Raw genomic sequence first — 16,318 nt, 5'->3', positions numbered from 1 at the left:
ATCATCACATGCTTGGGGAAAGCCACCCCACAACTGTCCTGTGAACACAGCTGACATGCCAGGAGGAATCTTTCCCCCTCCAGGGACCAGGCACAGCTCTGGGAGGGTTGGAAGGCTCCATGAGTGTTTATTCACACTGGAACTGTATCTGCGTAATCTCAAACTTCTTAAAGCCATCCTTGGGCTGGTGGGGTAGAGCGGTGAGTAAAGACATCTGTTAGCAAGGCTGACAATGTAAGTTCGATCCCCAGGCCCCACATGATGGGGGAGAGAGCTGATTCATGATCCCCACAGATGTCTACCCCCAAATAAAATGACAGCTTTTTTTATTTCTAAAAACTTCTTCAAAGAAATCAGACCCACTCACATTTCATCAGAACTGGCAGTTCTGAGGCTGCCCATTTGTATAGAGTTTTTCAACACAGGATCTAGGGTATGGGGCAATTATAAATCACTTGGCACAACCTTCACAATCTAAGCGAATGTACAATTACCCAGAGACGCGGACCTGATTCCAAGTGGCCGACCAGCTGGATTCTTCACATCTTCTGAACCAATTCCTCTTTTTGGTTCTCTGTAGCGACTCCTCTAGGGCAGAGAATTAGTCAAGACTGAGAAGGGAAAGGATGCTGCCTGGTCCATGGGATGGGGGTTTGTCCAAAGTTACCCAATGGTCTGGTGGCGGACATGAGCTTAGACCATCCCTCACCCTTCGCAGGGAGGAGCCGTCCAGAGGATCTTTTGGCAGAGTGGGTGATGAGCACAGAGCATCCGAGTCAGGTGGTCAGAATGGATGTTCCGCCGTCACTGGTGGTGTAGTATGAGCAAAGACATTGACAATATTTACATTACAACTTTCTTACCTCAAAATGGGTGTGTTGATGGCAGTTGGTGAGCAGGGCTTGGTTGTGCAGGCTTGTACTCCCAGCTACTCAGGAGGCCAAGGTAGGTGACGCAGAGGTCCAACGTTCGGGCCAGTGAGATGGCTCCGCAGATAAAAGCACTTGCTGCTCGGCCTGATGACCTGAGCTTTGAACCCCGGAACCAATGTTAAAAACCAAATACTTTGGCATCTGTAATTCTAGTCATTCTAGAACTCCTACAGGAGGCTGGGAAGCAGAGATGGGGAGACACCTGGAGGCTCGCGGGCCAGTTCACTTGGCGTTTGCCTCATCTCAGTGACAGAACAGGGGAGACCGCACCTTAACAAGGTGGGGGAGGGAACTGGCTGCTGAGATCTCTGCTCTGGCCTCTACATGCCCACCCCACGACATCTGAAGGCCCTCCCCTGAAGCACACTCCAATAAGAATTAAAAAAAAAAAAACTGAAGTTTAAGATTACATAGAAAATTCAAGGCCAGCCTGAGTAACTTAGGGGAAACCTTTCTCACAAAATCAAGAGCTGGAGAGATGGCTCAGTGGTTAAGAGCACTGGCTGCTCCTTGCAGAGGACCTGGGATTAGATTCAAGCACCCACAGGGCAGCTCACAACTGCCTGTAACTCCAGTTCCAGGGAACCCCACGCTCTCTCCTGACCTCCGTGGCTACCAGGCACACACAGATGGTGCACAGACATGCAAGCAGGCAAAAACACCCATACACACAGAATAGAAAGTAACTAGAATATTTTATTTTTAAAACAAACAGCACAACTTTAAGGGATTAGTTTATAACTCAGCAATAAAATGTTTGTGAAAACAATTTAACCCACTGTTTATCCTGTAATCTTCTGTGAAGGGAAGAAAATGAAGTGGGTGAAGGCACAAGACTGAAGGGCAGGAGGGGCTGGGGAGACGTCTCCAAGACAGTGGCATCTGTGAGACCTGAAGAACGTGAAGGGCGAGGGGGCAGAGTTGCAGCTCATCTGGCAGGCCTGGGAGCAGGAGCAGGAGCGTGGCCTGCTGTAAGGGGAGGGTGAGGCTGTGAGCAGAGCCTGTCCAGAGTGTGCTAACCCAGAGAGACGACCGTGGGCAATCAATGGAGGACGATGAAGAAGATGACTCCGGACGGACAAAGGAAGAGCCAGCAGGCTGTGGAGATGGGTTAGACCCAGGGTGGGAGGCAGGCGGCAGAGTCCAAGCTATCCCCGAAGTAAACAGCTCAACTTAGTCAGGTCTTGTCAACACCTTAAGCCGTGCTTATACATCAAATGTGTTTGATTTTAAGCACCTCTAATGCTAAACTTACAAATTAAACCTTTTCCCAATACTTAAACAGCTATACAAATACCTAATGAATTAAGTAATGGCAGTGATTTGCCAGATATCCGAATGTTACGTTTTTTTTATTAATTATCTCCACTACATCCCATTTTGTCTTCCAGCTTACAGCTGATGTCTACAAGTGATTGCACACCTGAGCCTGGGACCACACTCTGGTGTGTGTTACACACGAGCCTTACTGTGTTCTCTTGTGTATCACACACGTCATAGATAACAACTGGTAAGTATTTTGTAAACCAGTCCTAAACTTAGCACTCACATGGGTCTGGACTCTGAGCCAGGTTTGGGAGTTTCCTGCGTAAAGCCGCATTCCTAGGGCTGAGTGATGTCACTATCTGGGCAAAAAGTGCAGGGACATTAGTGTGAAAGGTGCCTTCTGATGCTTGAGTTGAGTCTGGACCGATCGAATAGTCTTGTTGCGGCACAAGTTTTAAAGATACTGGGGCAAAGTTGGGGGTGAGGTGCTGGAGAGATGGCCCAGTAGTTAAGAGCACACACTGCTCTTTCCGAGGACCTGGGTTCAATTCCAGTACCAGGGTAGCTTTCAACTATGTATAACTCCAGTTCCGAGGCATCTGATGCCCTTTTTTAGCCTTCTGAGAAACCAGCATGCACATGGTACACACAGACACATGTAAAAATAAATCAATAAAAATTATTCTAGGAGAACGAGTCCACCCTTCCTTCTTTCCTTCTTCCTTTCATTTATTTTTGGACAAGGACGAACAAGTTTATAGCAAAAGGGAAAGGTTTCTTTCTTGCTCTTCCAGTGGGTTGAGACAGTTTAGGGATCTAATCTCCTAATTCAAATTACTTTTTGCTGTTGGGTGTATTCCAGGATTTGAGAGATCAGGTTTTATAATTTCCACCCAGGTTGACCGGATTCAAGCGGCTGACAACTCTGACTCCATGAAGGCATCAGCTGCAGAGCTTTGCTGGGGAAGAGGCCTGTGTCCCACCCCTGGCCCTGACGCTGCTAATGTGAAGTGAGGCCAAGGCCTTGGAGGTTTTTGTTTTGTTTTGTTTTGTTTTTTTCATATTCAAAGATTCTGACATCAAAGTGTAGTCACATGTCACTCATCTGAGAGGGAGGACAGTCGGGTACTATTGTCCCTTGTGTTCAGTCCCTTGTGAATCTGTTCCTCAGTCCCTTAGCAGTCACCTCAGCCCCCGCTGCCTGACACAGCGGCACAGAGTTCACGGTGCTCTAATTTAATCATTATGACTCCGAAGGCCGAGTGGTGACTCAGATCGCCAAGGCACTTCCTGTGAGAAAGTGAAAGTATAAGGAAGAGTTACAGGGCGAGGAAGGCCACATGGACTTCATTAGCCCAGACTTCTCCTGTTGTCCTATCATATGATAGGTTTTGTTCTAACGTCTTACTGTGTCTGATTTATACATTTATATAACTTGTCATACATCCATTTATTGGGAGAATATGGTGTGTATGGTTTGGCATGATCCACTGGCGGTCTTGGAACACATCCCTATAGATGAGGGGACAGCTGCCGTTACCTCCATTCTGTGAGAAGATGGCAAGGTTACATGCCAACTGAGTCAAGTTCGTGTACTGTGATTCTAAATCTAACCAATATTCTTCTCCACTAAGCCATGTGACCTTCTATGAGATTCTAGAAGCACAACATGGATTTTGTTCATTTTCCTGGTTCTTAAGTTAAATGCAGGCACCTCATGTGACTCAGGGCAGTGGCACTACCAACACCTTCTGCGATGGAGAATTTCTCTCCTCTACTAATGCAGGTTCCAGATGCAGCCAGGGTTGCTGGGGGTGGTGACTCTCGCTGAGTCTCAGTGCCGACCACAGCTTCCCACACCCTTCTAACTGAACTCCCAACACGCTTTAGAGGCTTGGGGTACCCAGGGCCAGGGCTGACGCCCACCGTCACCACCATTCCTGCCAGCATTGTGGAGGACCAGCTTGGAGGCCGTGGCCCCCCAGGCTCTGGGTGCCACAGCGGGTCACAGAGACTTCTGTCCCCTTGGCGCTTACAATCAAGTGTGGACAACAGACAGACAAGTGCACCAGCCCAAAGACAGTGACAGTGTGGCATTGGTCAGAGTCCGCACTCCAGGCAACGGGGGTCCCAGGTACAGCACCGTGTGGTAGCAAACAAATCACTTAGCCCTTCCTGCCCTGTTTCCTCATCTGCAAAATGAGGAGAACAAATGTACAACGGAATCAACCCTGCCTGACCTGTGAACTTTGCAAGCTAATGGCAGGAGGGTCGCTGTTCACAGCAGAAGTCCTCGCGGTGGACAGTGGGGAGGGTGCGGGGGCTCTGTCCTGCACATGCCTTCCTGGAACCTACCACTGCTCCAAAAATAAAGCTTCTTCTGAGAAATTAGATGATAGTAGCAAGTATAGTGCCAGCTCATAAAGTGATGGGAGAACTAGGAATCAATGCAGTGCAGCCAAGTGTGGCGAAGCGTCCTTATAATCTCATTGCTCATAAGGTAGAGGCAGGAGCATTGGCAAAAGCTTTTGCTTTTGTTTTTAAGACTTATTGGTTTTATGTTTATGTATATGGGTGTTTTGCTTGCACATATGTTTGTATATGTACCACATGATGTCTGAGGGAGATCAGAAGTGGCACAGAATGGACCCCCGGAATTGGAGCTACAGACAGTTGCGAGCCGCCAAGTGGGTGCTGGGAACTGAGCCTGGGTCTTCAGCAAGAAACAAATGCTCCTAATCACTGAACCGCCATCTCTCCAGCTCCAGGACTCAAGGCAGCCTGGTCTACAGATCATGGGTGGGCCAACCAGAGCTACATAAGGAGACTGTCTCACAAAAAGTAAAAAAGAACGAATGTGTATAAAATCCTCTGGGCAATTTCAGAAAACTAGAAAATATTGACTAAGAAGTAGTCATCTTTGCTTTAACCCAGTAGCTATTATTTTAGTATCAGATAGAGATATTATCTCGTTTTCTCCAGCTTTATGGGTAAGACTTTTGAAGGAAAATGCATCCAGTTAGGAGACTGGAGAGGTGGGAATGAAAGAGGGTGATGGGATGAAGGGTCGGAAGGATGCGTCAGATGCCCAGGAGTCAGAGAACATCGGAACAAGGTCCTGAGGCAGGTGGTCCACATCCAAGAAGAGGCAGAGCCCACTGTGTCTCCAGCTCCTGGGTGTGGATGTCAGTCTCCCCCAGACCACCTCAAGCTGTGTAGCACGAGTACTGGGTCAGGTCATGAAATACGCTCTCCAAATGTTAGTGAATAAAGAGAAATTATTAACCATGCCTTGCCCCCTAGAGTAAATTAGCATCTCAGTATTCTAGGTGCAGCTATTCCCCACCCAGGTTTATGCAGAAGCCACTGAGAGAGCTTCCAGGCTTTGTTTTCATAGAAGGCGGAGTCTGCAGCCCAGGAGGACCGACCACAGCCCACTGACTGAGAAGACAGTGCAGGCCTGTCTGTACTCGGTTCTGTCAAGGGCACAGTTCTCTCTAGGGCCATTCTGACATGCAAGAGTGCTTTGCCGGGTTTCCAAGGGAGGATTCAGTGCTCAGCCCAGGAGCTTGCTGCAAAGCCTGCTACCTGGGGTCTCCCTTGAACATGTTCCACAGAGCTGGGATTCCTGCCATTCTTCAGCAGGAAGCTCTGTGGCCGTGGCTTCCTCACTTCTCTTTTCCATGGACCATGGCCTTCCTGTGCACTTTTTGCTCTGCTCAGGGTGTTCTGTAAACCCTCAAGAAGATGGCAGAGAATGTTTCCTTAGCACCTTCCAAAGACCTGGGCTCCTAACTTGTGTATGTGCTGTGTGCTCATGTGTGCATGTATGTGTATATATGGATATGCATGGGTGTATGTGAATGTGCATGTGTGGGTGTGTATGCATGTCTGTGTTTGTGCATGCATGCAAGAGTTCATGTGTATGTTTGAGTATGTGTGTGTGCATCTATGCATGTCTGCAATGTGTGTGAGTCTATGTAGATGTATATACTTGTTTGCATGTACCTGAGTGCATGCAGGTATTCATGTTTTTGTATAAGTGTGCTTGTGTATGCATGTGTTCCTTTTTGGGTGGACATGTGCTTGAGTCTGCATGTGTGTGCTTATATGTGCACTCATGCATACTGGTGTGTGTGTGTGTGTGTATGTGTGTGTGTGTATGCATTTGTGTGCCTGTTTGTGTGTGTGAGCATGTATATGAGCACATGCAAATCAGTTGCTTTCACGTTGCTTTTCTTAGAAAGGTTAGAGCAGCAGGACTCTAAGCTTGTTTGTTTGGATCTCTCTCTCCCGTCCCATTTTACAGGAGTTGGCATAAGCAGCCCAGGTGTTGCATGGCGCAGTGGAACCAGTGTGAGTGACTCCACCTTGGTTTTGTCAGTTGGGCCAAAGCAGCAGCTTGGTGCAAACAGTGACCTCCTATGAATTTTATCTGACAATTATTAGTATTGATTTATCTTTAAATTCAGTAACTCAGGATAGAGGGACATGAAAACCAGGTGTTTGGCTCTGGTAGGTCAGAAACTGCCCCCACACCCTAGCAGGCGTGTTCTATGGCCATACTTCCTGGACGTTGCTGATAGGACCGAGAATGGACCAGATTCTCCTGCCCAGAAATTTCAGACTAGGGCCCCAGTGACCAAAACCTCCCCTGGGACTGTTTGCTGATGCAAACAGCAGGGAAGTGGGTCCGGATGGGAGGGGAGTGGCTCTGTCCAGCCAGCTGAGCCAGGGGAAGCTGGTTTGCAGACAGACCGAAGGAAGAAAGAAACCTGAGGGGTTCAGAACTCTCACTCCCTGCACCCGCCCTCAGTGCTGGAAGACCCACATCACTGAGCACATGTCCCGTCTTGTTTCTGTCTTCAGCGGGTCTTTAGCTCAGGCCTCACTCACTCCTGGGGTGTTCTGATGACTCTCTTCTCATCCATGCCTGCAGTCACCTTCACTGGGCTGGGCTGGGGGAGTTGACTGGAGGCAGTGTGTAGCCCTTGTCTTTCACCAAAGGTCAAGACACAAAGCAAATGCAGTGTTTCATATTTGAATCTAGGCTTTGACCCTCATGGTTTGTGTATCTTTGGGTACATTATTTATTTCTCTCTTTACATATGAGACAATGAAAACATACCACTTAGAGTAGGCTCAAGCTTAGCAGAGTCTAAGTCAGGTAAATGTAAGTATTTCCTAAGTTCCCCTTTCTTTGGCCATCTTGTGAAATTTGGAGGGACAGCCAGGGTACTGCCAAGGGGATTAGCACGGCACCCTTATTTTTATAATCAGAATTTCTTCCTAGACACATGATAGATGGGTGGGGGAGGGGCATTTTAGAGATCATCCAGTTTGGGGCTTAATGTTCTCCTCCCTCGATATCCTTTCTTCTGAAGGTTTTAGGAACCCCTGAGTACACAGATGTATAAAGCAGTTACACAAACCAGACATTTGCTGATAATAAATAATAAGAAATGTATTTTGAAATAATTTTTAATATACATAGTTTTCTATTATTAAAGATGAAAGTAAAGTTGTATACTAATAAGATGCATGTACTTATTTTTCATAAAGAATCAAATCTTGGCTGAGTATTTGCAACAGCAAGATGTAGGTTATCATCATTTTTTGGATTTTGATCATCCACAATGAGAATATCAATTAACAGAAACATATGGCAGAAATATGTTTTCAGCCATTACAGAAATTGTTGGAAATTCTGCTCTAATTCACTGAACAATTTTTGTTTTTGTTTTGAGATAGAATCTCTTGCAGTTCAGGCTGGCCTTGAACTTGTGTGTATCTGAGAATGACCTTGCCTCTTGAGTTTCATTTTAAACTGTCTCTGTCTAACGACTTTTAAAATGAAACTCAAGTCAGCAACTTACACAGTGTCTCAATTTTCTTGTTTATTTTTGAGACAGGGTTTCACTATGCACCCAGTCTGGCCAGGAACTGGAAGTAAGGCTCCTGCCTCAGCCTTCTTAGTGCTAGGATGACAGGCATGCCCCATGAGGCCAGGTTCAGCTCAGCTCAACCTCAAGCCTGCCTCTGTTTCCTCTTACCCTCTACACTCCTCTTTGTCAGCTAAGCTTGGCTCACACTTCAACGATTGAGTTAAAGGTCGCTGGCTCTGGAGACACTTCCTGTCCCTAGACACGCCTGCTCTGGCTTCCTTGTAAGACTAGATGCTGGGACAGGGTCTGGCAGGTCTACCGTGGGCCCAGAGCCCAGGCCAGAGTCGGGACACGCAGTAGATACCTGCTGCACATACCATTCCTCCCCTCTTGGCCGAAGGCCAGGCCACTTCCCTGCCCCTCACCCGGCAGCCACCCTTCACCTTGCCCGACCACTCCCTGCCTGGAGATGCAGAAAGTCCAGTCGTACCCAGTTCGTGTCTATTTAACCAAGACCCAAACTGCCTGGCTGAACGGTAGCACAGACTCAGCAGGTGGGACACGCAGGCTCACCCTCCTTTACAGGGCACCCTGGCATGGCTGAAGATGCTGGTCCCCATCTTCTTCATGGGAACCCTTAACTGTTGGGGAGTCCATGGGGAGGGAGGGCTGCCCCTACTGCTTCCCAGGATATTGTAGCCCATCCTCCCAACCCAGGAAGAGAAGCCAGGAGGGCCTTCCGCGAAAGCACTGTGGAGGGAGGTCTGTCTCTGCCTTCTAACCCTCAAACTCAGATGGTGTTCACTGGAAATCACGTGTTCCTGATTTTCACCAGTTTCCTTTCAAAGGCCAAAATGTTCATTTATTATCTTTATTCATTTATTATTATTATTTTTAAATTAGGCCAATTATGTTATGATCATCTGTTGTTGGGACAGAAATCAAACTCACACCCAGAAACATTGTCAGTGGCTGGATGCCTGGAGTGGAGCAAGCTGTCTGAAGGGCCAGAGACAGAAAGATGGCAGGTGGAGTGTGGGGGCTGCAGACCCCCCACCCCAGGCACGGCGTCCCCGACCCCCGTCCTGCCTGCCCTGCACACCTTGTGAAATGAACTGGTTTGATTCCCCCATCCTCCTCTCAGGGCTTGAGTCTTGCCGTCAGGTTCCTGAAGGACACAGTGCCTCAGCCGCTCCACAGGAGGGGGCAGAAGAGCACCCACCTCCAGGCATGGACTTGGCTGAGTGCAAGAGACCCAGTGAGCAGGCGCGTACAATAGTCTGACCTCACCTTTTAAAGTTTACAGTGGTGCAAAAGCGGTATACATTCACTGGACACACACTGTGGTAAAAGTTCCTTTTGATCATTTCTTAGTGTTTTAGTTTTAGGTACACGCCCCCATTTGCTGTGATAAAAATACTTCCAGGAAAGTGACTGAAAGGAGACGGGCCAGTCGTCAGGGTGGGGAAGTCAAGGCAGCAGGGGCGTGAGGCGGCTCATTACGAACATCCGTAACTAGGAAGCAGAGAACGACACACGCTAGTGCTCGGCTTGCTTCCTACATTTTTCTAGGGGATGGTAACACCCAGCGTAGGCAGGTCTCCAGCTCAGTTCATGTACAAGATAACACCCCACAGGCATGCTCAGAGGCCCGTCCCCCGGGTGATTTCAGATTCCGTGAATTTGACAATAACTAACACTGACCATCACAAGCACTGTCAATACATGGTCCAGCCCTCCCATGTGTCTGTGGGGAGCGGAAGCTTGCGGTTAGCTGGTGAATCATGACACCCTACCACATACTGTCTCTCTAGGCTGGGGACACACTTCAAATGCATTAACCACTTACCGTGTTCCCAACTTACCACAGATTTATCAGGAATTAATCGCATCACAAACTGAGTAGTGTCCTTCCATAAAGTTGTAGTAAGTGTTTAGCCTAAAGCAATAGTTGTAAAATATTAATCATAAGCCCCAAATCATGCACAATGAAAATGAACTTATCAATAGGTCTAGATAAACACATCATACCTTAGATACACAGTAGAATACTACTCAGCAATGAAAAAGGAGGCAAACTATGAAATGGAACATCACTAAGGAAAAAAGGAAGAGATATAAACTCTGCATACAGCCTAGAAGAATCTCTGAATAACAATGCTGTGCCGAGGGACCTAGGCATATGCTGCAGGGTTCCACTTATATCCAAAACAGTAAACTAATCCATGGTGACAACAGATGAGCAGTTGCTTGTGTTGAGGGAGGCAGGAGGAACCTGGTGACCTGAGTCTGGGACTCACAGGGTGGAAGGAAAAATCAGACTTCTGCAAGTTGTCCTGCGACCCCGACACATTCTAATGAATGTACACACAAATAAATAAGTGTAATTTTAAAAGAATTAAAGAGTGCCAATTTTAAAAAATTATTTTGTTATTTTCTGTATATGGTGTTTTGGCTGCATGCATGCCTGGTGCTCAAGGAAGCCAGAAGAAAGTGTCAGATCCCCTAGAACTGGAGTTACAGACAGTTGTGAGCTGTCGTGTGGGTGCTGGGAATCAAACCCAGGTCCTCTACAAGAGCAGCCAGTGCTCTTACACTGAGCATCTCTCCTGCTTTCCAAATGTGGTCCTTGAAGAGGACCCCTCAGGGCTGGCACATCAGACCCCTGCTTCATCTCCCTACTTGATCACTTGCAAATTCTGCAATCGGGAGGCAGCGAGGGACTGATAACGCTGGTGGGGGCTGACTCCTTTTTGTACCCTCCAGACCCCAGAATGGTGCCACCAAGTCCATGGCGGTTCCATCTTCCGAGCTCAGCTAAGCCAACCTATTGACAGGCCACCTTCACAGATGTACCCAGAGGTTTGGCTCCTAAGTGGTTCCAGATCCCGTCAAGTTGGCAATTAATAATAGCCACATTCATAGTTAACTAATACAAACAAGGAGAAAATGAGAGTCCACTGAAAGATCCTAGGAAGAAAGATTTATATGAAGCCAGCTGCAGGGAGAAGCATCTATTCAAGATCAGGGCTCCTCCCAGTAAGAGAGATCCAGCTCACCTCCATGTTTTCGATGTTCCTAATACATTAAGGGAAAAGAAGATGTAAAAAGCAAAACAAAACACCAAAGCAGTGCTACATACCATGTAGCATACCATGATACATTTTAACAAGATAAAGGCAAAAGCCAAACCAAGATAAAAACAAAAAACCCTGAGCCTAATACAATTATAATGGTCATAGGATACTTCCAAGACCTGCCCCCTCTTTTCCCTTTCTAATCTTAATCCACAGTTGACTGGGGTGACGTGAAGCTCTCAAATCGTGGAAGCACCCCTTGTGGAAACGCCGGCAGTTCCGGTGTGAGGCAGATCTGAATGCCACCGCATCCGCCCAGCTCTGGAAGTACACATTCCTTAGTCACAGACACTAGACCCGGGCCCTAAAGTGGCCCCTCGGTGAAGCTGTTTTTCCAGCAAGCTGCCTGGCTCCGGTGATTTGGGGCAGGGTGGGGTGCAGGTGGGTCATGACTTTCTGGCGACTGTAGAGAACGTTCATGGGCTAGAGACACGGTTCTCCACTGGGTGGGTTCAAGAAGCCCTCTGAAAAGGATTTCGACGCTCTCCCTCCCCTCCTTAAATGTCTTTAAAATTCTGGCCTCTGGCCTCCAGGATGACCCTGGCCCGAGGGGCTCTGGCGCTCCACAGGGTCCCGCCTGGCACCTGGGACAGCGGAGGGGGGCGGGGCGGGGCCAGCGCCGGACCCCGCCCACCCGCGGACCTCTACCACGGGCGGGAGCTCGGGACGCAGCCCAGACTCCAGGGCAACAGGTCGCCACGCTGTCTGTCCCTGGTCATCGCCAGAGCCATGAAGATGCATTTCTGCATCCCGGTGTCCCAGCAGCGGCCAGACTCGCTGGGGGGCCGCTACGTGGTGGGTCTGGGGCCCGGGCCCGGCTGAGTGGGGAAGGGCTCGGTGACCCCGCGCACCTCCCTCACCCTCACCCCCACCCCGCATCACCATCCTTGCCTTGGATAACCCGGGCGGGTGTCTGTGCTTTTCAGCTGTACTCCGTGTACCTGGACGGGTTCCTCTTCTGCAAGGTACGCTACAGCCAGCTGCACCGCTGGAACGACCAGGTGAGCCTCGTGGGGAGAGCGGGGGAGGGCGCCTGCAGCCAGCCCCCTAATTTGTGAGCCACAGGCACTCTTTAAAACCCAGAGCAATCTCCTATACCCACATCAGCTTCTAACAGGAGCAGGACCATACTCATCAGCTGCAGGAGTCACCTCCTTCCTCTGCCTCCCTGTGCTCACAGCCCGCATACCTCTCCCAGAGTGGTGTCAAGTGGGACCAGAGGAATTATAAAGGGTCCTTTGTGCAGTCTCTGTTTCCAACCTCTCCAAGCCCCTGTGCCAGCCAACCCGAGACTCACTAGCTAAAGGGCCATGCTCAGAGCAGACTGGGTTGTGGCACCCAAGCAGAAATCTCGTGCAATCCAGGAGGACTTCTGGGAGGAGTGGGGGGCTTGAGAAGGGACTGGTTCCAGGTGGTCCAAGAGCAAGCAGTCTTTGAAGCAGAGGATGTGACAGTGGCTGACAGGAGCCCGAGCTGAGAACAGGTAGAGACTGAGGCAGGGGATAGAGAATTCAAGACAGTCAGACTTGTCTCAGCCCCAAAGGAAGAAGGGGTGGTGTGGGTAGGAAAATCAGATTAGCTTAGAAAGAGGAAGAAGACAGGTAGGCCGGCTCATGGCAGGGAAGATCACCCTAAGTGTGACAGGGAAGATCACCCTAACGGTGGCAGGGAGGAGCACCCTAACCGAGGCAGGGAGGAGCACCCTAACCCTCCTGCTGATGCCCCCTGTGCAGACCCGGGCCTGAAGCTGACATTGCCTTTGCAGACTTCTCTAGATCTGGGGAGGACAGTTCAGGAGAGAGGACGGAGACATCAGTCACACTGGTTGTATCTCTCTACAGGCACAGAGGGCTTGCCAGAGCCTTCACACAGCAGACATTGACAGGGTTCAGCAGCAGAGGGTAGGCTGCCAGCCACGGAGGGAGAGTCAGTGGGGGTCAGGGCTGCAGCTGACCAGGTCAGAGAGCACAGGTCACGCCTCACCTCAGAGACACTGAGGTGAGGCCCTCCTCCTTCCCAGACTAGCTCTCCACACACCCCGGCCGACAGGACTCTCCCTCTCTCTCTCCCTCTCTGAGACAAGGTCTCACTATGTAACTCTGGCTGTCCTGGCACTCGCTCTGTAGACCAGGTTGAGGGACCTGCCAGCCTCTGCCTCCCGAGTGCTGGGATTAAAGGTGAGCACCACTATGCCTGACTAAATTCAGTTCTTACAGCCAAAACCATGTTGCTAAAGTTACAACCTTTATTTAACATAATGCATACACAATAAAAGCTTCCTACAGACTCTTAAGGAAATAGACTGGAAAGGAATCTACACTCCCCACATACGTGTACAAGGCCTTCCTTTTTCATGGTGCTTCCTATTCGGTCAGATTCAGCAGCACCTGCTGCAAAGCCTGTTGACGTGAGTTCAATCCCACGGACTCACGGGGTGGAGGAAGAGCACCAACTCCCGCAACTTGACCTCTGACCCCACACACGTGCTCTTCCCCCACAATTGAATAATTGGGATAAAAATGGTTTTTAAAGATTTTGGAGCCACTTCATATCCATTAAAAAAAAAAAGAGGAAAAATAAAAACTGGCAGAGAAAGATCTGGGAAAGCCTTCAACTTTTTGATGCCAGTCACAGGGAAGACAAACACACACACACACACACACACACACACACACACTTACATACACTCAGTACTCATATACACACACTCACATGCAGTAAACATAGACACACTCACACAGACAGACAGACACACACACATACACACACACTCACACACATGCAGTACACATACACACACAGACACACACTCACACAGACACACACACATACACACACACTCACACACATGCAGTACACATACACACACACAGACACACACGCTCACACAGACAGACAGACAGACACACACACCAGGCTGAGGATGTGGTTCCGTTGGTACAATGCTTGCCCAGCACATTTGAAGCCCTGGGTTTGAGTTCAGGTATTTAGTGAACCAGGCATGGTAGCACATGCTTGTGATCCTGCACTTGGGAAGCTGAGGCAGGAGGATCAGTTCAAGATCGTCTTCAGCCACACATTGAGTTCAAGGCCAGTCTAGGAAACAAACAACAACAGCAACAAAACAAACAGAAAAACTCAAACAGAGGCACACGGTCTGACGCCAGCGGAAGAGCTGGGCTCCCTTCTGAGGTCCTTCACGGAGGTTTTGGTGGAGACTGAGCTCAACTCTAGAGCTCTTGCTGTTCATATAGTGTTATATCTCTTGTGCATCCGTCCCCCATCCCCCAAACTACCCCCCCAATCCCTGCTTTAGACTGCATTGGATACAAAAGGTCAGAGGTTTCTTGAGGAACCAGTCCTGGCTGTAAAACCTGCTTGGAGGAATTCTGCTCTGTGCCAGGCCATAGATTCTCAGCCTGTTGACTTTTCCCACTTCATGGCCTCAGGGTGGGGCTCCCCTAGATTCAGATGGGTGATTCAGGCTCTCCCGTTGTCTCAAGGCTGCTGTAACTACAGCCAATTAGGGAATGTCTGCAACATTTATGGACACATATCAAAGAAGACACTTCCCTTTTTGGCCTCACTTGATCAGGTGTCAGCTAACCAAGGAATGATTGCACGCAAAGAAGACACATTGCTGCTTCCACTGAAGGAAGTGAGCGGAGACGGGGGACCAGAGCGCCCTGGTTGGTGGAGCACCCTGGCTGGTGGCATTGCTGCTGGTCCCTTTGACTCCTGGGCATGGCAGCAACATTTCCCTGGCGTTAGAGGAAACATAATTGCCGTGAGAATGTTTGATACCAGGACCAACGAGAGCTGGGTCTGCAGGGGTTAGGCAGGCACGAGGCAGGGTGGGAGCTCTTATGCTGCCCCCAAAGATGATTGCCTGAGAATGTGACCCCGTCACTTTCAGATCTTCTCATATTCTGAAGAGAATCCAGAACATCAGGGTTCCTGGTTGTTGTTTTTTTTTTTTTTTTCCTATAAGCTTAATTTTTGTAGCAATAGTTTTAGTTTATAAAAAAGCACAGAGTTCCCCCACACCAGGCATCCAGTTTCCTCTATTCAAAATATTTTAAAGATTTATTTTAAAACGTTTTAAATGTGTCTGGGTGTTTTGCCTGCATGTATGTGCTTTGTGTGAGTTTAAGTTATTTCTAAATGTGCTGTGCCCTCGGAGTTCAGAAGAGCATCAGTGAGATCCTCTGGAGATGGAGTTACACACAGTTGTGAGCCACCATGTATGTGTTCAGAATCCAACCCAGGTCCCCGGATGAACAGTGCTCTGGACACCTCCCCAGCCTGGCGTCTCTGTCTTAGACACCCTTAGTGTGCACAGTTGTTGTAATGACCCAGTCAGCAAGGATGCACCATTACTAACTCACCCACGACTTATTTAGATCTGATTAACTCTTGTCTAGACCCAATTTCTGTTCGGGACCCAGTATTCCATTTCATGGCGTGTCTCTTTTGGCTCTCTGATGAGGGCAGTTCTCTCAGACTCTCCACCTTTTTCATGATCCTGGGACTGATCAGCTCTTCTGTGGCTGTCCATGTTTTACATGATGAAGAGTGAGCTGTAGGTTTTGAGAGTGAAGGTTCCCATGGTAAACACATTCTACCTGCATTGTCTCAGACGTCTGCCATGAGCACAGGCTCTCACGGTTGATGTTGCCCATCTCCTGGCTGAGGAGGGGTCCATCTGGTTTTCCCACAGCAAAGTGCCTCCCCCCACACTGGAATTCTGTAGAGTAGAGTACTTTACATCACTGTGCACAACCCCCCCTTCAGGAATGGAGATTCGTGTTCCCTGTTCTCATAAACTATGTGGAATTCACACGAGAGACTGGCCTGTTCTCTCCTAGTCATTTATTCGGTAACTAAGTTAGAGCCCCGTGGGTGATGGGTATTTATGCTTTGGGTTATGTATCGATGCTCTTTGTTTTATTGATCAGGTTGTCTGCACTTCGGCCTCAGGAGTCTTCAGTGGCTGCTGCCTCTCTCTTACACTCAGCCATTGAACACTTCCATGCTTTCTGACGCTCCAAGCTGCTCCAGGCTCTGTCTTAGAAAGCGTGATTTCTCCATGGCTCTG

General features: G+C 48.8%; 1 protein-coding gene across 1 annotated transcript in view; it reads left to right on the top strand.

The window, feature by feature from the left end:
• The first annotated feature begins 11,899 nt into the window (after window positions 1–11,899).
• Window positions 11,900–16,318, top strand: part of Snx31 (sorting nexin 31) — a 50,911-nt gene continuing 46,492 nt past the window's right edge. The window contains exons 1-2 of the mRNA XM_028884495.2: window positions 11,900–12,015; window positions 12,147–12,221. Coding sequence (XP_028740328.1) covers window positions 11,950–12,015; window positions 12,147–12,221 — 141 coding nt within the window. The 5' untranslated portion in view covers window positions 11,900–11,949. The remainder of the gene's footprint in view (window positions 12,016–12,146; window positions 12,222–16,318) is intronic.

Source organism: Peromyscus leucopus, chromosome 20, assembly GCF_004664715.2.
Source record: "Peromyscus leucopus breed LL Stock chromosome 20, UCI_PerLeu_2.1, whole genome shotgun sequence".
Lineage (NCBI taxonomy): Eukaryota > Metazoa > Chordata > Mammalia > Rodentia > Cricetidae > Peromyscus > Peromyscus leucopus.
This window is presented reverse-complemented; position numbering and strand designations above follow the sequence as displayed.